Source organism: Sparus aurata, chromosome 15 (genome assembly GCF_900880675.1).
Source record: "Sparus aurata chromosome 15, fSpaAur1.1, whole genome shotgun sequence".
NCBI classification, from domain to species: Eukaryota; Metazoa; Chordata; class Actinopteri; order Spariformes; family Sparidae; genus Sparus; species Sparus aurata.
The window spans coordinates 6044641-6070229 of NC_044201.1; the positions used below are offsets into that span (position 1 = coordinate 6044641).

General features: G+C 41.9%; 1 protein-coding gene across 38 annotated transcripts in view; it reads right to left on the reverse strand.

Moving 5' to 3' along the window:
* Positions 1-25589, reverse strand: part of kcnma1a (potassium large conductance calcium-activated channel, subfamily M, alpha member 1a) — a 156636-nt gene that overhangs the window by 66677 nt on the left and 64370 nt on the right. For all 38 annotated transcript variants that reach the window (XM_030441949.1, XM_030441951.1, XM_030441953.1 and 35 more), the window contains exons 3-5: positions 20416-20477; positions 5616-5709; positions 4824-4935 (exon numbers count right to left, since the gene is read on the reverse strand). In XM_030441949.1, the coding sequence (XP_030297809.1) occupies positions 4824-4935; positions 5616-5709; positions 20416-20477 (268 nt within the window). The remainder of the gene's footprint in view (positions 1-4823; positions 4936-5615; positions 5710-20415; positions 20478-25589) is intronic.

Sequence of the window (25589 nt, forward strand, 5' to 3'; positions counted from 1 at the left end):
GCCTCTTTCAGCAGGAAAACACAAGGGATCAACGAACAGTATACTAAAGCACCACTAGGAGGCAGTAGCAGGTTAGAATCAAAGCCGTGCCTGAAGGCCACCACAGTACTGTACATTTTCGAAGCCGGCTCAACGTCAACATTTAAGATGCTACTAGAAAACCCGAAAACAAGACACATCCATCAAATACAACAGCTTGGATTGTACAATTGTCTGTGAGTGGCCCCATGGTCCTAAAAATAATCCCAACCAACATTGCAGTCCCCTTGTGGTTTTCAACGATTCAAGCATGAAGTTGAGTCGAGACTTTCAACCATCCATATGCTAATCCTCCACCGCTAGGACTCTCTTGGGAGCAACGCTCAGTTCAAGTAGTTAAAGGAGATTAATTCCCTTTCCCGAGGAAGAACTCTGCAAGCCCTCTCGCATTAGCCGCACATCGTTCCCCTCCTCTCAATCAATGTCCAATTTGCAGAGGCAGAGAGAGAACATAACTTGAAATGCATACAGCATATACTTCCTCGGGTGCAGAGTGGGCGAGCGCGCTACCACACAGCACAGGGCAGAACCCCTATTAGCGGTCTTTTTATAATCTGAGCACACCTCCACTGGATCTCCAACAGCCTTCTCGTGCAGGGCCACAGCCGAAAGAGTGAAGCCAGGGGTAGTAGTGATTATGATGAATTATGCCGGCTGTGGTGCGTATTCCCAAGAAAAGATGAGCCAATCTATCGGGAGTAAGGAGCACAATACACATTCTTAACGACCACCATGGCTTCCTCTAAAAAAGACTGACTATACACTTAATTAAATGAAGGTAGCACCGATTATCGATCAGTCTATTGATTAGAAAGAAAATCATTATTGCCTCTTGCAGAAGTGCATAAAGACATTAATAAGGGGGAATAGTCTTTGGGCAGAGGTGGGATGTAACAGAGTAACTGTACTTTACCTGAGTATTTATTTTTCACTTTTGCTCCCCTACATTTGAACACAAATGTCTTTCTGTTCCTTACATTGTTGCTTGTTACTTTAGTTTTAATTCATTTGAGGGGTGTACTCTTATTTTACACCATAGCGCAGCACCTTCCCATCATCACACGATTAAAACCTGTCTTTGAACAGCTTGGACAAATCCTTCTTTCTTTAAGATTAACATTTTTCAATTATATAATTTTGATGTACTTAGCTTTGCACAGCACTTGATGGTAAAAAAATGTCCTTGAGAGGGATATTTTTTTTAATTTCATACTTTGAGCGCATTTCAGAGTCTGTACATTCTTCTCATGGTTTAAGCTTTGATTTAGTTATTTCCTGTTTTATTTTGTAATTAAATCTTCCTGTGTCTTTTTTCTTCCTGTTCATCTGTGTTCCTGGTGTTTTGTTTCCCTGCTGTGTTCCTGTCTCTCCACCTGCACCTCATCCTTCCTTAGTTTAGGTTGAATTTAAGCCTGTGTTATTCCCTCACTCTTTGTTGGTTTGTCTGCTGTGTTTCTCCAATGTCAGTCCCCTGTGTCCTGTGTTCCTTTATATTCCTCATATTCCTGGTGTTCCTTGGGTATTTCTCCGTCTTTTGTGGATTTGCTCCTGCCTTTTTTTTTGTTAGTTTTGTTTGGATTTTTATTACAGCATGCTTACATCATTACAGCTCACTTTTGGTTGTTTCAACCCGCCTGCCTGTTTGTCTACATTTGAGTCCCTTTGTGTTAAATATGACACTTTCTTACATTTACTCAAGGGAAGGAGTTGAATCAGTACTTCTGCTTGTACCAGTATTTTTTTTACACTGTATCTGTACTTCTACTTGAGTGAAATATATGTGTACTTCCGTAACCCATCTTCAGGACAGCTGCAATCTCGTGTATTATTAGCTGCCATCAAAGGCCCTGTATCTTGTCATTTTCTCAGGCTCACACTGATTAATTGCTCTTATTTCCTGTCACAACAGGGCACTTACTGTATGTCGTAATTTCCATATTAATACAGCATATAAGCAGCTAATCATGACTCCTGGCCTACCTCCTCAGAGCCTGAATATTAACAGACACTTTCAGCGCCCAATTAGTATTCTGCCTGTTAGGATACACAACAGCCGACTGCAGATCTACACACTGCTCATTTTATAACTACGGCTTTGCGACACTTTACGTAGCCTTTAACAAACACCACCGCTAAATATATACTTGGGCCAGTGGGAGTTCTGCCACTATAATGCGCTGTGGTTATATATGTCTAACGCTGCAAATATAGACCTCAAGATTATTCCCTTTTGAACATATGGGTAATCAAATAAATAAATGCATATTAATAGCCCTGGAATCTAGGGCATCTCTCAAAAACAATGAATTCACACTGTTAGCTGCTGTTTATACACAACAACCCACACTGCAGCTGTATTGTATATAAAAAGGCATCTTTGCCTAACCCCCAGATGCAGGGTATGTAATGATCACAGGTAATTATTCACTGCAGAGTGTCAGGCTGCAGCCAGACCACCATTTCACAGTCTTTCATCATCCTCTTCAAGGCCCAACACTTTTCCGGGGATGAGATGAGGACAGCTTACATCATGAATACCACGAACCGGATTACTTGACTTGGCCGTATCCAATTCATTACACAGCTTTTAGAAAACTTCATCACTTCAGAGATCAGACTTTTCACAGTTTCACATTACTTCACAGATTTAACGCTTCAAGTGGTCATGTAAGAGCACACACTGCGGGATATGAGGCTAACCCTTCCACAACCCTGAATCCTCGTGTGACTGATTCATATCACGTCACAAATAAAAGGTTTATTAGAACTCGGCTGTTATTTCAACTGATTTGGTCATGGTTTCTCAAAGTTAAAGTAATATTGCTGTGAGCAAAGCAATTGTTGGGACTGGAAGCTCCCAACAGTTTAGCTAGATCATCTAAACTAGAGCTAGTGATACAGATGATTATTCTCATTTAAATAATCTCCTGTTTATTCTCCTCATTAATCGCGTTAGTGTTCATGGTTCCTGGTTCATGAAATGTCAAAACATTACAAAGATATTCATGACATTTACCAGTGTCCAATGTGATCTCTTTCTTTCATCCTTAATTGTAAGATGCCATTTCATTATTTGACCCTTGATTCAATCTTTGCAGCTCTTTTGCATATCTGATCTATAATCCAATCTGTTATACCAAAGCGGCACAGCTAAAATGTTGCTAATAATCCTTGACTGCACAGGTAAACGTGCAGTAACGTGTAGGTCAGAGTTGAATATGAAATCTGTAAACAGTAACTAACAGTACCTGTAAACCCCTTACTAACAATAATCAGATATTATGCAATTGTTAGTTATTATCAAAGGGTTTTCTCACAACATACATGTTGACTTGTCATAGGAGGAAAAGTAAACATGTAACTATTAACATTAAAGGGGCGTCAATTTCTAACAATTTACATGCATCAATCACATTTTTTTGGGCCATATGTGAGCAGATTGCAATGTGAAGTGAAACAGCGAGATCTTCCCCGTCTCTCTCCGTTTACAAGACCGCGGACGATATGTTTAAGTGGTTTAACGCTGCTGGTCGGTGGATTTCTTTGTGATGGACTCGGGCCGGATTTTCTGCAACGGCCCAAAGGATGTGAGGTTATGCATGTTCTCAAGTTCTCGAGTTCTGCTCATCTCAGTGCCTCTCTTGGCTCCGAGTAAGAGCAGCAGTAGCTAACGTTTGTTAGAAATTAGAGTCAGTCGCTAATAGTAACTAACCAGCTAACACAGAGCCCCTTTTAATGATGGCTCCATTCTTCATCAGGTGTCCTAGTAAACCAACAGTAAACAAGCATGAGTGCTTCCCAGACCCTGAAAACTGAATAAAATGGAATTCAGCCAACTTTCATTTTCTTATTTAGACCCGTTCTTTTCCTACTGTGAGTTGTCAAATTGTCTTCAGTGAAAAAAGGCCTTATAACCATTGAGAATAATTTGTTGAAAGGGGGGAAAAAAAAGGATGTGAAAGAGGATTTTTCTCACAATGTATCTGAATAAAGATGTGTGTAGGAAAGGTCGGTGTGAGTATTCAGCTTCACGGGCAGAGCTACAAAGAAAACTCTTTTTACTGCAGTGTAATTTAGGACACAATACTCTGAACACATGGAGAAAAGTAGGTCGTTACATAATGCAGGTTAGGGTGTTTTCCAGTCTGCTCATGCAAGAGTGTGCGTGCATTTGTGTGTTTTGTGTGCTTGTATTGGGACAACACATGATTTTGGATGAGCCCTTTTTTTTTGCGTGAGAGGGAATGAGCCCATTAGATGGCAGTTATAGACCGCTGTGAGGTATTCCAGGTGCAACATCCCGACAGGGCAATTACCAATGAGTCTGAAGCACAAGCACACACACACACACACACACACATACAGACACACACAGACACGCAGCCTGATTCTGAGTCACTCCCATTAGCCCATCCACTCTGCTGTGTCTGTGTTCCCTGAAACATCAGAGGAACCCAGCCCTGTCACTTCCAATGATGAGGGAAAGTTGACTGCAGCCCGGAGCGAGAGGGCCTCAGAGACACACTCCCAGTAATGGGGAGACAGAAGGGGGATCGGGAGGCAGAGGGAGGGATAGGAACTGATAAAAGGAGGGGTGACATGTGAAGATAGAGGGCGAAAAAAAAAAAGAAATGGAGAAAAGGGAGTGGTGCAACGGAGGAGCTGAGAGATAAAATGAAAAATGGTGGGAGCGAGCGAGGCTATATAGTGAGAGTGGATTTATGAGACGGAGAGCTGCAAAAGGGAAACTGAAGGAAACACCTGAAAGAGATATCCAGACTTACCAAGCCAGCTTCTGTTTAAGTAGACAGAGACAAACACGGGAGGAACAGTGAAGAAGTCGACCACTGAGTTGACCTCCAGCCAGAACCACAGCTTATCATTGGCTGCTATGAACTGTGAAAAAGAAATAGGGATGGCATTCAAAACGACTTTAAATGTTTTACAAAAACACCTCCACCCCGCTATCGCCCACCATTTAAAACTGCATGCTGTGTCTTCCTTTGGCATCTCTGGCATACTGTATAGAATGACAAAAGCTTCACCCCACTTGCTGAGTCATGCGAATGGTTGGTGGGGTAAGCAGCTTATGATTTTATTTATTCATTCATTCAGGATGCCAGGCTTGCGTTTGCGCCACTGGAATGCTGCTCTGGCATGACAGCCATGCTCGCGACATCATTACAACAGTGTCAGTTTAATCTAAAGGCATGCTGTGGGAGCATTCGTAGGCGACTTTAGGTGGTGTCTGCTTTTGTGCGAGGGTTGTTGGTTGTCCTGTAAAAATGGTGTGTCTCAAGTTACCACTTTTATCAAAACGTACTGACTTCTTTCATAAAAAGAAAATATAAACATTTATTATACTGGGATGTGGTGTATTGATGATATTTTATGACGAGACAGACGAAAGATCTTTTAGTTGGATTCTGAAGGTTTCAATGTATGAAAAAACAATGTCTGCCTTTTTATGGCTGCGTGCATATTGTTTGTGCTAGTGTGAACAGCATGTCTGCAAATGTATATCAGTTTATGCATGAATGGGTGTATGCTTCGTGCATGCACATGTGCCAACCTACCCGCAGGCCAAAGTAGAGAAGGAAGAAGACGTTGAAGGCCATATCGATCTGTAACGTGAAATCTTTGTAGAAGTTCTGGCAGGATTCTATAGGACTGGAAAAGAAAGAGAGAGAGAGAGACTTGGTTAATTTTAGGCTGTTTTGTTGAGCTTTGAAAAAACAGTATGTGTGTGAAATCAATGTTACAATATCAAAAAATAATCATTTTCCAATATGTCAGATGTTTAATATGGGTAAATTATATTCATCAAACTGATGCCAAATGTGATGAACTGTGTTCCACTGCTGTGCATTACATCAGACAGAACTTAATCACTGTTTATTGAGAGTTATTCATTTATCCAATCTATCCTATCACCACAAAATGATTTCACCAAAAGACCATGACTTATCACTCAACCATACATACCAGGATAATCATAAATTCATGCTGTAACCCTTTTCTATGGCTTGATCCTGTTCACCTTTTTATCAGCAGGGCTGGATACCAATACTGGCACCAGTATCAGTTTAGTATGTGGTTTCTGTAGCAGAATCTGTAGTTAGCCTTTTGATTATGATTCAGTCATGATGGTAGTATAATAGTGAACAGTACAGTGAAAAAACAAGAAAGTAATGACTGTACTATTTCAACCAGTGGTACCAATACAGCCATCAGTGCCAGTGAGATGGATACCGATCAGTTTGGATCGATTTTAAACGGTTGCACCAATACCAATATCAGTGATACTGATATCGGTATTAAATCCTGCTATATCTTCCTGGTATCGTACTGGTACAGCCCAGCTAGGTTAAGGTAAAAGTACAAACTGATACCAACACCAGTAAAATACAGAACGAATGCCAGTATTAAACATGTTGGTACTACTTTCCCGATTCCAGTAATACTTAACTCTCTTGAAACTTCAAAATGATTACAGAGGTACTCGGGGACCTTTGGTACAAGAATATGGTTGAGTTTGCTAAGAGTAATTTGATTTGAATTTCTTAAATCTGCATATGAAGAACTGAAATGGATATTTTTATATTAAATATACTGTGTTAAAAAAAAAAAAGGGCCTATGTATTTCAACAAAGGAAAAAGCTAACAGAAACTTTCCCTTTTCAAACAACCTTTGTGGCAATATAGACTATAGATTTCTGTGATTATGCATGGTGCACTTGAATGCACCATAGAGTCCCTGTCTGTGTGAGTGTGTGTGCATGCGTGTGTGTGTGTATGAGGACAGAAGCAGTGTGCCCATAAATGACATCATGCTGCAGAAGAGACTCTCAGCATAGTTATCTTTCTCTTGATGACCATTTTATTTACCCGCCAATACGGAGGGTAGCCTTATGAGATGCACTCGCCAAGCGGAGAATCTCCCTGCACTCGGTGTTCTGTTTTTTGGGGGGGTTTTTTCATTTCAGACCCATGTCTCGCTCTGTCTCCTCCTTCTCTCCCCCAGATACATTGTCAGGTGCTGAAAGTTGGCACTGATTGATTGATTGGTTGTACTGGCATAATTCAGTCGGTACCATTAAAAGCACAGAGTTCATTACCCAAACCTTCTTCCTCAGTTCGGCTCACAGTGCTGATAAGAAACTGTTCCATGGTAACAACACGCAGTTTGTAGCTGTCAAGGTCAAATGCTACTGACCAACACTCTTCATTAATATTGACCTATCCCTAGCTGTAAATATGTACATTTAGTGAGAAAACCTTGATCTGTGATGTCAAATAGTTTCATCAAAATACTGTCTTAAAAACACCATTACTTGATTGGTATTTATGATGCGATTTAAACTTAATTTGTCACTGGGTTTCACCATCACCCTGCAAATCCTCCCCTGAGCCCAAGGCAGGCACAGGCCGAGATAAAAGACCTATCTGTAGAGTCAACCACGCATAGATGAAACGGCTGGAAAATAAACTGGAATTGGAAGTTAAGAGCAGTTGCTTTCATGTGACAGTACATTCAGCATGCATTAATTATTCAGAGTCTGTCAGACAAAAAAATATATATATTCCAACAGATCTTTCCCTCACATGACAGAATCTCCACAGGGAGAAAGAGACAGCCGAGCTCTCACCATTTAGCTCGGCGGGTTTTGCTTTAAGAGAAAGGCGGATGATGATAAATGAGTCGTGATCTGTCTGGTCTGTCATATAATCCATCTTCATGTTTACCTTGTGATGATTAACCATTAGCTAGTGGGTGCTCTCGACAAAAGCAATAATAAAACAGCGTGCCAACCTCATTCTTCACTTGGTCACGGGCCTATAGCGTTTTGCTCTCGAGTAATGAGGAAATCCCATTGTGGGAAGAAGACATGAATATGCATTATGGTGTGGCTGGCTATAAGAGGACCGCTGGGAACGTATAGATTGGCGAGGGGAACACACGCAAGGCTTTTATAAGAGTACACACTTACAAGTCCCATACGTTCAAATTAAACATCTGATCCACATTTGTATGCACGGAGCCCACCGGGGCACAGCGTGAGACCCAGAATAGAGTTTACTGCATAACCTCCAGAGGTAGAGGGGAGTGAGGCTTAGCATCTTTGAGTTTACATCAAAAATGTGTTCACACGATGATCCATTATAATGGAGTGCAGACGTGCCAGAGAAGATGTACTGCTCTAAGAGGATGATCCAACGTCTAATTCATGACTGTGTGGTTTGTCTCGAGCGTATCCTAAGGACTGATGTGATCTTTAAGGTGATGTAAAACCCTGGCCCGTGTCCAAGATGATTAGAATGAGACTGATTTATGTGGCAATTGAATCAAAAGAGAGTATTTTTCGGACAGGAGCATCAGACTTTTGACAGAGGTTCATTTTCTGAACCCCGGGGGAGGATTTGACATTGATCTGGCCTAAATACTCAATTATTTACTCTCCACCAGCATCTCCGTGGGATTCTCCGGCCGTTAAACTAAACAAATGTGTTAAAACAAACCAGTCGTGAATCGTACACACAGCCTAAACATAAACAATTTGCCTGCCATGATTAAAATGTAATTTTCTATCAATAACGGTCTGCCCGATTGAGAAAGCCCTCACAACCTGATACGCGCCGCACAACGAAGCTCATGCGACCTCACTCTGAAAAAAACACAACCCGTACAGACCTTTGTGCAAGAGAATGAACACACATATGAGGACATACATACACAGATGGTGCACACAGAAGACAGCATTTGGAGTGGTCACTGTGGGATTTCCCCTCAGGCCCTTCTCTGGCCTAATTCTGAATAACCGCTCATCCTCAGTCACATGACCCAGAGCATTCTCAATAGCACAGAGGGAGCATGGCGGCTCACAGCAGGAGCAGAGTGGTACATTGAATTGGTCTTGATGTCGCATTATCAGGCACCACAATAATAGCTTTAATTTAGTCATTTTTATCATTGTTCTGTGATTGTAAAGCTTATCATTAACTAAAGTAGAGGGAAGACACATCACACAGACCTGTAGTTTCTCTCTTAAGCTCAGAGGCACAATAGGAAAATTAAGAGTTCATCGGTTCAGGGCGGGAAAAGTTCACAAAGTCACACATCAGTGGGAGCGAATGAATGCGTTTCCAACGGCATGAAAATGATAATGTGGACAGAAAAGTAAATTAGCTACTGTATATATCGCAAGTCATAATGTTTGACTGAATCATCAGTCAAGATAAATACTCCTTAAACACAGCTCTGCACACACATGAGCAAATAGATGGAGCAAAAAAAAAAAAAAAGCAAATAGACGGAATTAGATCTACTGTACGAGTAGAGCTGTGACTCATCATCCATACACAGACAGCTTAACAGTGAGCCATCCTTTTTTCTGCAAACATCAAAGCAATACTTCAAATTAATGCAATTCTTGAAATTTAATCTAAAGCTGCACGAATCGCTAATTTATTTTTTTTATTATTATTGGACGAGGGAAAAAATGACTTCCACCAATAATTATCGCATCTCTCAGCTCATTGTTTCGACTTCACAGCCTGACACTTGACTGTTTTTGTTCACTGCTCTCATCAACCTCGTTTCCAGCACCCTCAGACAAAGCTGCCAACTACAACATAATATGATAATGAACATAATAGAGCATTAAGCAGCTAAATACAGAACAGGAGCAGGAGTAGGAGTTGGTCAGATCAGAACATCACTCCAAATAAATGCTAATGTTGCTCCATGCCGGCTTAATGTGTGCAGGTGATAGTACTGCATGCCAGCGTTGTGTTTACAGCTTGAGGCGCTACCACTATGGCCATGAAAACCATTTAATACAGGTTAAAACTGACATAAGTAGTGCAGTGCCTGTTCAAAACATGCTGTTCGCATTTTTGTGATATTTAAAATCTGGACATTGGTACTTTCCAAGCCCGACCACAACAACCAATGAGGGAGGTATCCCTGAGCAGAGGATGGTTCTTCCAAGCAACGGTAAACGTTGTAGCCGTTGAGGCTTACGTTAGCTAGCATACTACTGCTGACAGAAACTTGAAATCTCCAATCCCCAGTTGACCGCATCAACCTGCTAACCCAGACTCGTTTAACCTTCTGGTCCCCCCCCCCCCACTGCAACGCGTTACTACAGCAAGTTGTTGCACCATGCTAATCTCCATTCGGCGTATGTCTGCTTCCCCATGAGTTCACAACAGAGGGGTAAAGTGAGGCTGCTCGTTGTTCCCTCAAGTGCAATGACCTTATCTTCAGTGTGTGATGTTTGGCCCGTGTGTGACAGAACCCAATGTCTTGTAGCGTAAGCCCAGTTTCAGTCCGCAGAGCCATGACGCCAGGGCGCCGAAGCCACGCCCCCACCGCAGTACTGAGCAGTGTTTATTCAAAATGTACTGATACACGTCGCGTGTCCAAATGGCACTAAGTTTCGACGCTGCACTTCCTCAGCAACACATCTGCCAAGTGTGGAGCAGATCAGACGAGGAGACATCTGCGTAACAGACATTCAGAGCATGGGGCATCCAACTTTCCCACCGGTGACCAGAGTTTGGGTCAGAATTCACTCATCATGTCACTGGAATCCACAACCTGCTGTTTCGTTGGTACTTACGGTATTTATTTATTTCCTTGCAAAGGTTGAACTTAATTTAATATTTTCTCGTGGGTCTACTTTTTTTTAGTTTTTTCTGGTTCTGTTGTCAGTTGTATGCTGCTACTGGATGTCTAAATTTCCTTGGGGATAAATAAAATATCTATCTTTCTATGTACCTATGGAATAGCCCGACGGAAACCGAGCATAAGGACTGCATTAATATATCTGTGTCTCTCTATCTGTGCCTCTTTGCATGTAAGACAAGACACAATCCTGAATCCTGCTTCCAGTGTCACTTCAGACTGCACAACGACAAGGGATTCCTGGTCGCACGCTGCCAGTGTCCTGCAGAAAATAGATCTGCCCACCACAGTTCCTATTACTTCTTAAGCCCTGGCACAGCCTGGGGTTACACCATCCTGCCTGACAGGAGGAGGAGAGAGAGGGGGGGGAAGAGAGGGGAAGAGAGGGGGAGAAAAGCAAGGGAGAGAAAGAAAGACAGCAGCAAGACAGGAGGAGATAAACGAGACGGGGAGAGAGGAGAGGCAGTGACAGTCAGGGAGGGAGAGGAAGAGGGGAAGATGCGGATGTGACAGAGTGAGAAGGGAGGGGGGCCGAGCTCCCAGAGGAACTGAAGACAATTTGTCTCATATATATAGCACACAGGCTAGTTCAGAGCCACATGGAAATTGCCTGGAGATTCCTGAGCTAAACTTCTTTTTATGTTTGACTGCACTAAACTCTTAATCCGCTTATTAGCAAAGCTTACGCTAACATATAGTCGACATGTATACACGCAGTTACATGCAGACACATATGACAACAGCCCGAGGGAAGGCTGCGGAGCACGTCCGTCTATTTCAGGCCATAACATGTTTCCCCACGTTAACCTCCTCTGACCAGGAACTCTGCTGCAACCAGAGAGGTAAACCTCATTTGCTCACAAGGGCAAAGGGGGTACGGTGGTGATGATGCTCTAAAAATAGTCCTGAACACCTTCAGTCAGTCAGCAGGAGCCAGCCATTCGTTAGCCTGCACATGACCTTGGCTAGCTGCGGGAGCAACAGCCCGGCTGCCCCCTGAGACAACAATAACAACAACACACTGCTGCCTGCTCGACTAATGCTCACAACGACACTAAATCTGAGTCACTCTTCATCTCTCGCTAATGTCTCACCGCTCTAGTAAGCTCATAAGCATCTCGGAGTGTAGTAACATATTCATGGTGTTGTCTGTTAGTATTCAACTCACCCCATAAAATCAATACGCAACCCAAACAGAAAGATATGAACGCATTTAGAACGGGTTCTGAGCGCAAACGACTGAAACGCCTGGCGTACGTGCTGTATTTTTCCTTAGGGTGGTGCGTGTACGCACCAGGGAGAGGTCTGTGGAGCTGAAAGAAGGCCAGGTTGATACTTAAATGACTGATTTAGGTCAAGGCACCATTACCATTACTTAAAATAAGAAATACTTACTGCACCTACGAGGGCAATGGACAAATAAAACCCCGCCAGGGAGGCTAAAAATAGATAACTCAGTTTTTTTCATCCGAATGCAAATGACTTGCATCGCACTCCAAGCATTTTCCTCTACAAAAGAGGTTATTTATTTCGTCTGTGACTAAAAATACGGTAGCCTAAAACTAACAGATACCACAACGTCATGCAGTGTGCTCAATTATGGAATAAAAATGAGAAAGAAAGGACCAGCTCTGTCTTGGCAAGAGAGGAATGACACGCACGTTTATGAATTTATTCAGAGGACATTGTTACAGTGCAAACCAATTCACTTTTGGACACAAACCAATTAAGAGATAAAAGCTGTGTTTATGTGCCATATGGAAAAAAAAAGAAGTCTTTAACTGCACACTGATTACTGTTGTCAAGCAAATTAGGTTCATGTGTACTAATTTCAGGTCATTCAATTAAGGCATTTTGACTTCCCTCGTGTAAAATAACCTTCTATCAATAGAAATAGAAATTCACAAATTGTGTTAATCAAGTACTTTCAAGAATCCCTCATAATCAGCTAATTAAGAAAAATATATATATCCCTTAGGACCACAGAAATGGATACATCTGAAATTATTCTGCAGCAAAATTCTCACTTTAATTTGAATTCTTATCTAAATGTAATAATTGTGTTTTCAAGCTCGCGGTTGAGCTCATCCAGCAACTTAGACATTAAAAGGTAAAACAAAGATTTGAAATTAAACATGGATTATAGGAAGCTAATTAGTTCAGTATTCTCCAAGTCTGGTTTGTTTGGACTGGCGTGAAAGCTGAAATTTGAACTCTAGTTGATCTGCTTCACATCTAAGTACAGACCAATTGTATGATAATACAGAGGACACCTGATTAGTTGTGATAACCGGGTTGGCCGAGCAAGCATTTGATTGATTGTTATCCCCGGGATCTCAAATACTGACCCTCACCATCCCAAAGCATCTGTAATTGAGAACGTGGGAAAGAGACTCAACATCTCATCAATGTTTCTCCAAAATCACTTAGTGCGCCTTTAAATGTGCATGGTTTATGTGCCGATCATGGGAATCATTAACAAAGCCATCTGCAATCTGTATAATTATGAAAAATAATTGGGTAACCATGGTGAGGGGTACAAAATAGAGCTTCAAGCTGTTCCTGGCTGCTCAACATTATTCATTACAGATGAGGTCCAGCTGCAATCTCAAGTAGCAACAAAAGTGGTATACAGCACAGTTATTGGCTTACATTGAAAGTATCAATTGACTCAGCACAGTCAGTCATAAAACGATTTCCCTCTTTTTGGCTAAAATACTGAAAAATCTGAGTGGACGCTGAAGGAGTCGATACTGCGGCCACAAAGGAACTTAAATCACTTCAATTTCTTCTGGGATTTATTAAGTCAACTGAATGTTTTGTTTGAGCGGCTCATGCTGTGCTCATGCTGCGGTCTAAAAATAGTCCTTCCGCTCAGCATTGAGGGATATCAGGCAACTGCAACAGCAAATGGCCTTTATATTGCCATGGTGACGTTGATAAACAAAGGGGTCGGAGCAGTCAGGGTGCCCTGACACCAGAAAAAATATTAAATTGCAGACGCTAATCTCTCCGGTAATTTCTTTCATTAGGCTTCAATCACTGGAATCTGCATTTCCCAGACGGAGTGACGGGGGGGGGGGGTAATTTCACTCTTGTTAGAATAATACTGCAGGGTTAACATGTTATACCATCGCACTAATTCACTAGTTCAGCTTCACCACATGTGAGCTAAGCACGACTCCAAAAGGCTGCTGTTGGGAGTCGTCCTCAGCTCACGCTCGCAAAATCAAAAGCAATTAAAAAGCTTAATTTTTGCAGTCTACGGGGAGAGGCTCAATAATCATAGAGAACTGTGATGTTCCACAACACGCACAAAAGCTCATTATCTACGAGGGCAATGTTGACATTTCATATTCCGTCTTTTATCAGAGCAAATGCCGATATTAAAAATCCTCCTAAAAGTGTGTGGAAAAGAAAACGGAGGGATTTTAATAGATTTCTGGATGTTTGATTTTCAAATGAGTCATTTCTTCCTGCCACAGTTTTGTGGATTTAAATCTGAAGCCTCTTGGGGATGGTGTCGACTAAGAATAAAGTCTTCTCTGTTCCAGGCGGGGACTCAGGTGCTCCGTCCAGACCTAACACCCCGAGAAGGAGACGTCCTCATAGGTTACCCTGCATCGCCACAATGTCTGCCAAGCTTGTCTCACCGCTCAGCCATATTTCTCACCTTACCCCATTAATTAGTCATTAGGCTCTGCTTCTTTTTTCGGTGCCGACATTGATCGCGCACTAATGATAGAGTTACAGGCGCAGGCCGCTGCTTATGACTCCTTTTAGAGACGAAATCTTGTTTGTGTGTCTCTACGTGTGCCCTCTTGTGCGAGTTAACGTGACTCTGCAAGCGTTGCGCGCGCGATATTCGGTACGTGTGGCGGAGAGGGATCGAGAGAGGAGCGAAATAGAAACAGAAGTGGAGCAGGAACAAGGGCATCCCTTTAAGAGTAGCCTGCAGAGACTCTGTCCTACATTCCTCTCGATTTGTTTCATGGGTGCACAGAGGAGGGGAAAAGAAGGGATGAAGGATGAGGGATGAGCCAAGGTATTAAAGCAGATTCAGATGTGGGCGGGTAGAGGACGCAGTATCCTCCCATTGAAAATATCACCAAAATAGCATCAGTTTGGCAAGTGAAGTCTGCTGCAGAGGAGCAGAGAAGGCGCTGTCTTTTCATGCATTATTATGCGTTGCACGGAACTGTGGTAAACAACCACTTTGTCAAAACAAACAGATGGACGGTCATTCTCATATTCATTCCCATTCATTAAAAAAAAGCAGTCCTCTTGACAACAGCGCCCTTGCCAAGTCAATGACTAGTAATCTCTGTGCTCAACTGGGAGGGCAGCCAATTAACAATTCCCTCCTTTCAAAAATCTGTCTACCTGACTTCCACAGAAGGCTTTGCTGCGTTTTTTTTTGTTGTTTTTTTTCTGCGGATCTTTACTGCGGGATATTAGCCGACACAGCTCCTGCGATAGGAAAGCCCCACCTGTCGAACGCTAGAAACAAAACAGCTCCTGGGAGACTGGAGCCTTGCCACCACAAAAGTACGCTTTCTTCAGCATTTTACCCGCTGCGTGTGTGTGCGTGTGTGTGTGTATGTGTCTATGTCCTTGCCCCAAGGGGCTACCCCGCGTCACCAGAGTAGACGTAAAAGCCCATGGTGCATCTCTCAGCCTCCCAAGGTCCGACCCACATGCACTTATTCCACCACATGCCTCTTTTCCGCTGTTACCACAGGGACCAAGCTGTAATCCTTCCCACTACTTTTGCCTTTTTCACAGACGATTTCAGAATGAAGTTCACTCCATCCGATGGCCAAAATGGCAGTTTGGAAGAGAAGCGGGGGGGGGAGGGCTAGCCACAGAGCCTGAATAGTTCATGAGTCTGTATCCCTCAATGTTTGGTAGAGTAATTGCTGCCATTAAAAAGGGTGAACTATAAATCTCAGCTCATCGATTTCCCCAGTCATTAACATTTAGTGGCAAGGAAGCTGGATGGAGAGAAGGTCATCTTTAGAGCATTTTCATCATTTGAGCGTGAGGGTATGAACGAGAGTCTGATCATTCTCGCATGCAGTGAATGCACATGGAGTCCAACACGTGAGGTGATAATCAGAGGAGGGGTATGCGTCAATGTCTGTGTCCCTGCAGAGACTGTTTTTGGAGACATGAATGCAAATTTAAAGTAAAAAAATCTTTTCCAACCCTATGCTTGTTGTTAGACTACGGTGCTGTTTACGTGTGACAGCTAGATTCTCCCTCTTATAACTGGGAACCATTTTGTCCCTGACGACCAGCGTGACACGTGTTTGATTACTTTAAGGTTGGCAACTATTAAACCATTGGATATTACATCAAACAGATTATGGCAGAGACAAAAATAGCTTTTTGCTCTATCTGCAGATTAGGCAGATCTAGTGTCAGGTCGACTCTATGACACGTAACAGTGAACATAAAGCACATAAGAGGCTCCAGCTGTCGTGGTGAAAGTATGGCTATAACACAAACCTGGCCCTGTCTAGGATGTCAAAGCCCCCTCGAGTTGGCTGAACCTGCTCTGGGTTGATCAGTAGTCCCCCAGAGAGGATGTGCACACTCAAGTGACAAGCTTGAGCTAATCACGATGATGAGGGTGGAGAGAGCTTTAGCTTAATGGGAGCACGGAGAGTACAGGGCAATGCCTCAGGGAAGCAGACTCACGCAGAAATACACACAAAAAAAAAAAGTGCACTGTAACCTACGAGATGTGATGGGGAAACATTACTGTGAGAGGAGCTACAGCTCTGCAGGAAAGCAAACACTGTTATTAACCTTTCTCCTTTTTTTAGCCCTGCGGGTTTGATATTATGGCATGGTACAGCCCAGCGAGCGTTACACTTTCAACCTTCCTCGCTTGTTGTTTCGTAGATTGTTTACTGATGTTTGCATATCTGTCAAGGAAGCATGCTTAAGTGTCAGGTTAACCCCGGCCTATTCAGTATGCAGACCGCAGGCCACATCCTGCCCAGAAGCAACCTCAGAGTGGCCCATGCATCTGATATATGATGACATGTGCAAACAACATATATGCATATATATATTGTATGTCCATGTATGTCTTACACATACAGTTTATGCTTGTAGTACATATAAGTCACTATACAGTGCATCCAGAAGGCATTAAAACTTTTGATGGTGGCATTTACTGAAATTACGACAATGAAGTCAGATTCTGGGTCCTTTTTTTCCTTCCAAGTCTATAATATCGCTCATACTTAAGTATGCCGCACACCATGTAATCTACAGTACTTAGTTACTTTTAAACTCATAATTAAAGTGAAACTCTCGCCAAAATGCAACCGAGGCTTTATTTGGGATTGAATATGAGTCAAACCTTCGGGTGAAAGCATAATTATGACGAAAGAAGCATTTTTAAGATTTACCATAGTAAAGACTCTGACAAACAGACAGAAAACACAAAATCTGGATCGGTGACCATGACCACAGGCAGAGCAGAAACAGGGCAGGAGCTGCTGGGAGAAATCTAGACTGATGAGACAGAAAGCCCTTTGATTGACTGCTGCTACTGCTATTTTTAACATTAATGGTAAAATCTAACTTACTCTTTAATGCTCTGCGTAGTGTAAAGTATCATTTTCATATCAGTAGTTTTACTTGTGATTGAGTCATTTTCATTTTTTCCGCCACTGCTTATGACCGAGCTGCCTCCCTTTGGTTTTTCTCTCATCCTTGCTGAGAGACACACGTGCGTAGCAAGCAACGATTAGGTGGTTGTGCAAATCGCAGTTTTTCCTCCCAAATCAACATTATCCACGTGTGATGCAGTTCCAACCACGCTTAGCAGCTTTTCAAACATCTGACTATTGGCAGTCAGCAAGTAAGCAACAAGTGCTGGACTGAAAATGTGTCGCCATCAAATTGTGGTAAACAGGCTGCGTAAAATGTCTTGCCCACTAACAGTTCCTGGTTTTAAGAATCAGGCCCAAGTCTGTTTCTAACTAAATAGCCTAGGGTTGGCTGACATCAAAGTCATTCTAGATATAATTTGCATGCATTGTAACCTGATGTAAACGCTCCATCAGTGAAGCACACAATGCAGTGTGACATGTAAACAGTATAAACAAGCTGTCATTTACATTGATGACATATTGGAGGTTTAAGCTCACACTAACTGCAATAAGTGCCTAGTGCCTGCACCCCAGTCATTCTTTGATTATTATTATTATTATTATTATTATTATCATTATTATTGATTTACATGACCAGTGAGTGTTTCAGGACATAACTCTGCATCCCTAGTCACCGCCTGAGCATCATAGGAAATATATCATTTGTCTCTTGATTCACTTTTTCTAATGAAACCGCGTCAGAGACGGAAACAGGCGCAGAGCGATAGAGGAATACATAATGAGAGAAAGCGATGTGGAGGAGGAAGTAAAGGTTTTTATCTTCAGGTACAAATGGGTGACTGGATTCAAGCCAGGAATAATTTCCCACCGCTGCTGAGATAAGACTGTGGAAGTTGGATTGCATTTCAGATTGACTTATTTAGAGAATGTTACATCTACAACCCCGTTTTAGACTCTCGGTTCCCTCAGGAGCACAATTTCAAAGTTCAAAGGTATTGTATCAAAGTGAAAACAAACTGCAGGGAGCTAGCCATTACAAAGTGATAACACGCTGAACAACAGCCAACCGAGGAACAACATATGATGAAAAAGTATCATACAGTTTTATGGTCAATTTGTTATGGTCTCTTTCCAATCAACACTCCATAACCGCAGGCAGTACATCAAAGATTTGAGGCTTTATTTTGGAGAATAAACAGTGCATGGAATACTGCAAAATGCAGTCAAATGTACACAGGGTCTGTGTGTAGGGCACTGTGACACATCCTCTGTGATTTCACTGCCAGAGGCACGTTTAACAACTTCTACATAATTGGCAACAATACAATAAATCGCCTCCTTTGCTTTAATCAGAATCGGTGCACTCTGAGGCACAGTGCTGTGCAAATGAAGGGGAAATGTCGACTACAGAAGCTTCGGCTTACTGAAGTCAGGAGGTGCAGAATTGCCTTCAGCAAACACGAACAGTATAAAGTAGCACCTTAAATTAAATCAGCCCGGGGAAGATACATCTGACTGCTGTGTTCGGATTTTTCTTGCAAATCGTCAGCCAGTGTTGGGGACAGCAGCAGCAAAAGCAGACAACACATTTAAACCATAGCACTGAATATGAAAATAATAATACCAATACTAATACTGATACTAATACTAATAATAATGATAATAATGATAATTATATTAATAATAATAATAATAATAATAATAATAATAATAATAATAATAATAATAATAATATTAATAATAATTATAATGTAAAAGGTTGTGTGTAGTGCTGGGCAATATGGCCTTTAATAACACTGTGATATTTTTAGGCATACAATAAAACTAAATAATTTGAAATCTACTCAAAAGCACCTCATAAATGCTAGGTCTTGGTTTTGTTGTTTTGGACCAAATACCTAGATGGATATTCTGACAATATTATGTCATCTTATATTAATCAATATTGCAGGGCTCACTATTGGTATTTTCCCATAATGATTACACAGTAAGATTTTTGATGAATAACCCTATGTTTACATATTGATTTAGTGTGTAAAGTAAGTATTAGAACAAGTAGAACAGTCTGATAAATTCAGAAAATGACATCACTTTGCTGTAACACAGCCTTTAACACAGAAAAAGACTAGACTTAAAGCCATATCAGGATTTAGTAATATACAGAATCTAAGATGATATGGATAGACTCCCGCTCTATCATGCTACTAATATAACATTGATATATTAACCTTCTGTATTTCATTTTACATGTCAAAAACCTTTTTGTTTGTTGAATAATTTGTTGCATAATACTACACTATGCATGTATACATTCCCATATCACACCACCAATCAAAGTGATGAGGCTGAGTGAAATGTTTTTAGCTGCAGTGCATTTTTACCTGATAATTCAGCATTTTTGCCACCATGATCTGACTGTGGGACTATTCATCAAACCTAATGAGGCGAGGAAACATTCAAATAACCCCAAACTATCCCTTTAAAAGTACAGTTTGGGTCTGGATGGTGTGAAAGTAGCTGCAGTGGTGATCGGAGAGATGCCAGGCCTGCAATCTGTCTCTGGGTGACTGCCAGCCAGGGATACGCATAAACTGACAATACACACACACACACACATACACACACTTACTCACACATAGAACAAGCTCCCCAACACATACTGTACGTATCTGCCTGTCTCCTGTTACCATGGAAACTGACAGGTCTCCCATTGAAAAATCTTCAGATGCAGATGTGTGTGTGTGTGTGTGTGTGTGTGTGTGTGTGTGTGTGTGTGGGTGTGTGTGTGTGTGTGTGTGTGTGCTGTATGTGTGTGCATCACTGCTTGGGAGTACTTGTGTGGGGGTGTGAATATGTGCATTTGCATTTCAGAGACTGCAGCGTGTAGAAATGTGAGGTTGTATCATTCAGATACAGTATGTAGGCCAATGTACATGCATGCAACAAACGCATGCAAAGTTCCCTTTATCTTTATTTCATAAACAGTATAGCGGCTGAGGCGTGTGTGAAACATAAAGTAACTTCAGAAAGACATGTTATGAAATTGATACTCACTCTGAGGAGTCTATAAAGTATATCCCAAGGGCCCCGATGCTGAGCGCAAAGACTAACACCACCTGAGGAGAGAAAGGCACAAACAAAAGAGGCATTATTTTTATGCAAAGAGCGGCAAAAGTCTTCAACTCTGCTCATTAGTGCTCTCTGCGGGAAACATACTCTTACGGTCGGCTGGAGTGGACACAATAGGCAACACAGTATCTGTAATTAAACAACGACTTGCGTCCTGTAGGTTTCAGAACATTGGAAATTTTTTTCTAAAAGCAAGCAATGAATAATGAATGCTAACCCTCAGGTCAGCAAATGAAGCCCATTGTGATGAGAAGCCAGCACTCTCATAGGAAGCAGAGAAAGGACACACATCTGTACGCACATGATGTGTGTGCGTGGAGTGCTGTGCTGGAGACAACCATAGTTATCAGGTGTTGACATGCACTCCTTATGTAGTATGCTACATTGTGTGAGACTGTGACCCTGCTAGACTGTGGTCTGTATAATGTTTCAATGACTATATATGACCTGTAAGGTGAAGTAAGGCAAGGGAACTAGCAGCAACAGCTGATCCACCAAGCAAGTTATTTAACCTGGTGTCTTAAAACATAAGAGGCTACATCTTTAACTGCTAGATATCAGCATTAAACTTACTTACACTAAGACTATCATCTTTGGTATTACTAGTGTAAAATATCGAAATAAGGTGCAATTTTTTTTATATGTCAGAATTCTGAACCAAAGAATTCATGCCTACTTGCATTTTCTTTTCTTTTTTTTTGTGAATTTCGGTTTTCTTTCCACTAGACTCAAATGAAGGCACATGTTATGGAAGCAAAAAAGCCCCAAATATCAAATAATGTTAGCAACATTGTGTCGAAATTGGCAGTTTCTCAGTGCAACACCACTGTCAAAAACACAAATCCCAGTTCTGTAACACTTTGTCAGACATAATGTTGGTGCTAACTACAAACGAAACTCATTAGTTCATAACAAAAGTTCTCCTTTTTTTTTTTTTTTTTTTTTTTTTACAGATTTCTGTAAAAGTTTTGTTCCAGATCCTTTTGCAACGTCAACCATGAGTTAGAAAAGGATAACTTCTCCAATGTGCATATTTTTCGGTCTTTCCCCAGTGTTCTGGAGCTTTGGCATCATAAAAACATGTTGGTCGGTTGCAATGATGGTCCTGGAGCAACATCAACTATGATGTTCCAGAAACAACAGCAACATGGCGATATACAGGTTGTGCATAACACTTGCACGTAATGCATCACAGCCTCTCAATACTCCAGTACCAGAGAGAACAAAAACAGAAGCTTTCAAATTCAGTGAGAAAAAATAAAGACCTTGGATTATTCATTAAAAGTAAATGTCAGTTCCTTTCATCCCACATGCCTGGAAAAATGCAGACATGTGTCACAATAACACCCTCCAGCAAACTGCACTTGCAAACATTCACATCACCATCATCATCACCACTGTCATCATAATCATCATCTCTGCAACAGCTGACCAATGTAGCGGAGCACAATACTTCCTCCCCTGCGATCTTTCCTCCCATTCAGCCTTCTCACAATAGGAGCCCACTGTCCCTGCTGATTGTGCCATTCATTATTGATGATGGGAGCTTGATTACTTTCATGTGATGGTCCTTTGGATTGATTCAATGCATTGTTACTGAGGTATTAAGTAAACACCCCCATACCCTTGCATTTTTAATGGTTTTTCTGCTTGAATGGAGGACGATGGCAATCCTGGCCACAGAGTCGTCCGGGGCTGGAATAAGCTTACAAGCCGAAGACATCAATGATGCTCCACACAAAGGAGAGTGTGGGGGGAGGAGGCTGGAGCTAGATGATAACATCAGGCTTTTTGAATGACAAGCTCTCCATTGGTCTGAAAAGGAAGGGGAGCAGTTGACCAGAGCGGGTTATCTGATTCAAATTGACTCTGCAGGAAATTAACATGTGCATTTTTCCCACAAGATGGCATGGTTTGCTGATAGTGTGCTAGTAAATTTTCCGGTTCAAGGTGAACACTGGAGCCGAACTGAGAAATCACAGAAGAGCAGCTGATTGGCAGACTTTGGAGAGCACTACGGCGTACGTAAAAAAAAAAAGTAGAGCCTGACAGATATACTGGTTGGCCAATATTACTGTATATTATTGATATGAACATGATGCTTGTGGTAATATTTAATTATCACATTTCAGTTCATTGTGTCGGTGAGCTGATGTCAATAGTTAATCGAGGCTCAAGGCTAGCGGTAGGAGACTACGTTAGAGACTACTAGCATAACATGCCTTAATCTCCTGCCAAACTGTAGATGGTTGATGTTGCCTTGTGGCTAACGTAATCATCAGGTTTTGACAGGGAAGAAGAATGTATGGAATGAAAAAGAGATGATTTTTCTCGTTCTGTTGCATCATTTTTTCATCTTTTTCTTTTCAACAATTGTCAATCACGAGTCTGTGATCGACAGTTAAATTGCTGAAGTACTGTTTCATAAAATTACATCTTTTTACCGTAATGCTGCTTTTAAAAGCAGGAAAAGACAACAGTTATGCCATATCACAATACAACAATATCCAAAATCCAATACGATAAATAGTCTCATATCATGATAAAGACATAATATTGATATATTCCTCGGCCCTAATGCATAAAGTATCCACTGCACTGTAACCCCCTCAAAGCACAATTTTATGCATAGCACTTAAATGCATGTGTGCATGTGTACACAGTACATATAGATGCATGCACACTGACATTTCCTTGGAGCTAGTTGGTGCTTCTATGTAGCAGGGTCAAAAGGGCTGAGGAAGAGAAAAGCAAAAAGAGAGGCCTGGAGAAAAGGCCGAAGAGAAGTATGGCTAAAAAGCTGAGCAGTGAACGGTGAAACACCCAGCGATGAGCTGAGGAGATGAGAAGCATCATCATCTTAAACTGACCCAGTTATTCGACTGTGAATGCCGGTCCAACCCATCCCCCAGCCCTTTCTCCCTCACTCACACAATGTCTACGAGGCCTAGCCGTCGACCTCAAACCCACAGTCTACCAAAGACAACCAACCGAGCAACCGCCACTGCGAATCAGGAGCAATGTAACAGCACGCAGGGGAAACCTACATTTACAATGATAATGTCAGAGGGGCATTCCCTACCGAAGAAAGTGAGAAATCAAAAAGAGGAACCTAGCAGCAGGAGAAGGGTTGCTTAGTCTCGCTGTTGCAGCAGCTGTAATGGTTGTAACCCACCTAATGGGGCTGTCTAAATTTCATGATTCACACGTGAAGAGATGGCACGGGTGAGCCATTGTCGTTAGCAACAAACTGGAATATGTCGGCGTCACGTCAGAGGGGCAGCATTCGGACGTGATGTCTATGTTTTCTCTTTAATAGCCGTGTAAGTTTTCATTGCTGTATCCCCTTCTATATTTGAAGTGCAAAGCTAAATCTGTCAGATGTTTTCCGAGGTGCACTTTAGCAGGCACACACTGAAAGACTGGACGTGTAAAAGAGGGCAGCCAAAAATTGCGTGTGTGTGTGCGCGCACGCGCACTTCAAAGCATGCAGGTTTCAGGTTCCAGTACTGCAAGTGGGCAAGGGGTGGCAGCTCTCACATGACACCATCAGAACTGTTCACACATAATAACACTAACTGACATGAATAAACACACGTGTGAGTCCGACGCTCTCAGTTTATTTGGCAGTTTAAAGAATTTGGAGAGCTCATCACAGCTCGCCCATGAAAGGGATATTTTGAAGTGCCCCGAAAACGACTTCCTCCACCAGCAGGGACCCTATCTAATGACTTCCTCTGTCCTTTAGGTGCACTCTGTGACGGGGAGAGAGCGGAGCCCCACAGACGTGTGAAGTGAGCTGACGACGTATGGAATAATCGCTTCACATTAAGGCCAACTGCCCAGGTCAGGAGAGTAGTGGGACACTTCCTGTGTCTCATGCATTTCAGTTCAAAGTCATCAAGACGACCTTTCTTTGTGGTGGTGAGCAGCGAAGACACAGCTTGCTGTATAGACACCTGAATACAGAGGATATCTCTGGTTAAAGTTTGGGGATATAAATAAGTACAAAAAACAGAAAACCTGAAGGAGAACCGCTGTATTGTTATCCTGTATAACCCCAGATTCCTTCAATAAAGATAAGTAAAATAAATAAATAAAATCTTTTCTACTGACTTCATATCTCAATGTTGACACATGCACTTATCGTGTAAACCTGTCAGTGACACTGGTGTTGAACTGGACTGCATTAAATCTAAAAGGTCTTTCGCACAGCTCCATTTACAAACACGATGTTAGAAACACATGCAGTCAAGTCCAACACTATGGCAAACAACAGCCTCATAAAGTCAAAGTAATACCTCTCTGACAGTGTAATGCATAATAAAACACTCTATGGTCTACTCAGACTCGTGTATTTATTACAGTTATAATATCTGGAAGCAAAACTCTACACAACAGTGGCTGTGTGGGATAAATGTGTCCGATAGGATAAATATTCTGAGGAAAACAGGTCCACGGGCGCGAGTGTAAAGCTCTCACGCACTTTCAGAAACAGCAGTACAATCAATGGCGGTGCGATTGTAATGGATAGACTTTACAGGTGTAATTAATAAAGTGGCCACTGAGTGTACATCAGGATTAAATAACTGTATGTCAATTAGTTTGACAAAACGGTTTATTAATGAGAACCAGAAGTTTTTGAAGGCTGCTGGTTCGATTCCTCTGGTCGGCATGTTGAAGTGTCCTTGGGCAAGAGACTGAACCCAAACTGCTGGTCGGCACCTTGCATGGCAGCTGATGAATGGTAACAGTGATTTGCAATGGTTTTGGGAAGGACAGACAAATAATTCATTGTCGTTGCTTTCAAAATAAAGTTTGCCGAGATATGTTTTAGCCAGGTTTCGGAAAAGATCATGGTAAGTGATGTGTTACATGATGTAATTTCAGTACGGAAAGTTAAATACTGGTTTCACATGGGACACAAATCCTGTCCTACACGGTCAGACTTCTGTGTTTGTCCTGTTCCTGCATCCTGTTCTCCTCCCTGTGCAGACTTTCTAGCAGTTTACACTACATTCGGTACCACACATCATACAGGCATACACTTTTCCCGCCTAGGGCAAACATGACACTGTTTCCTCTAGTGGATCAGCTGC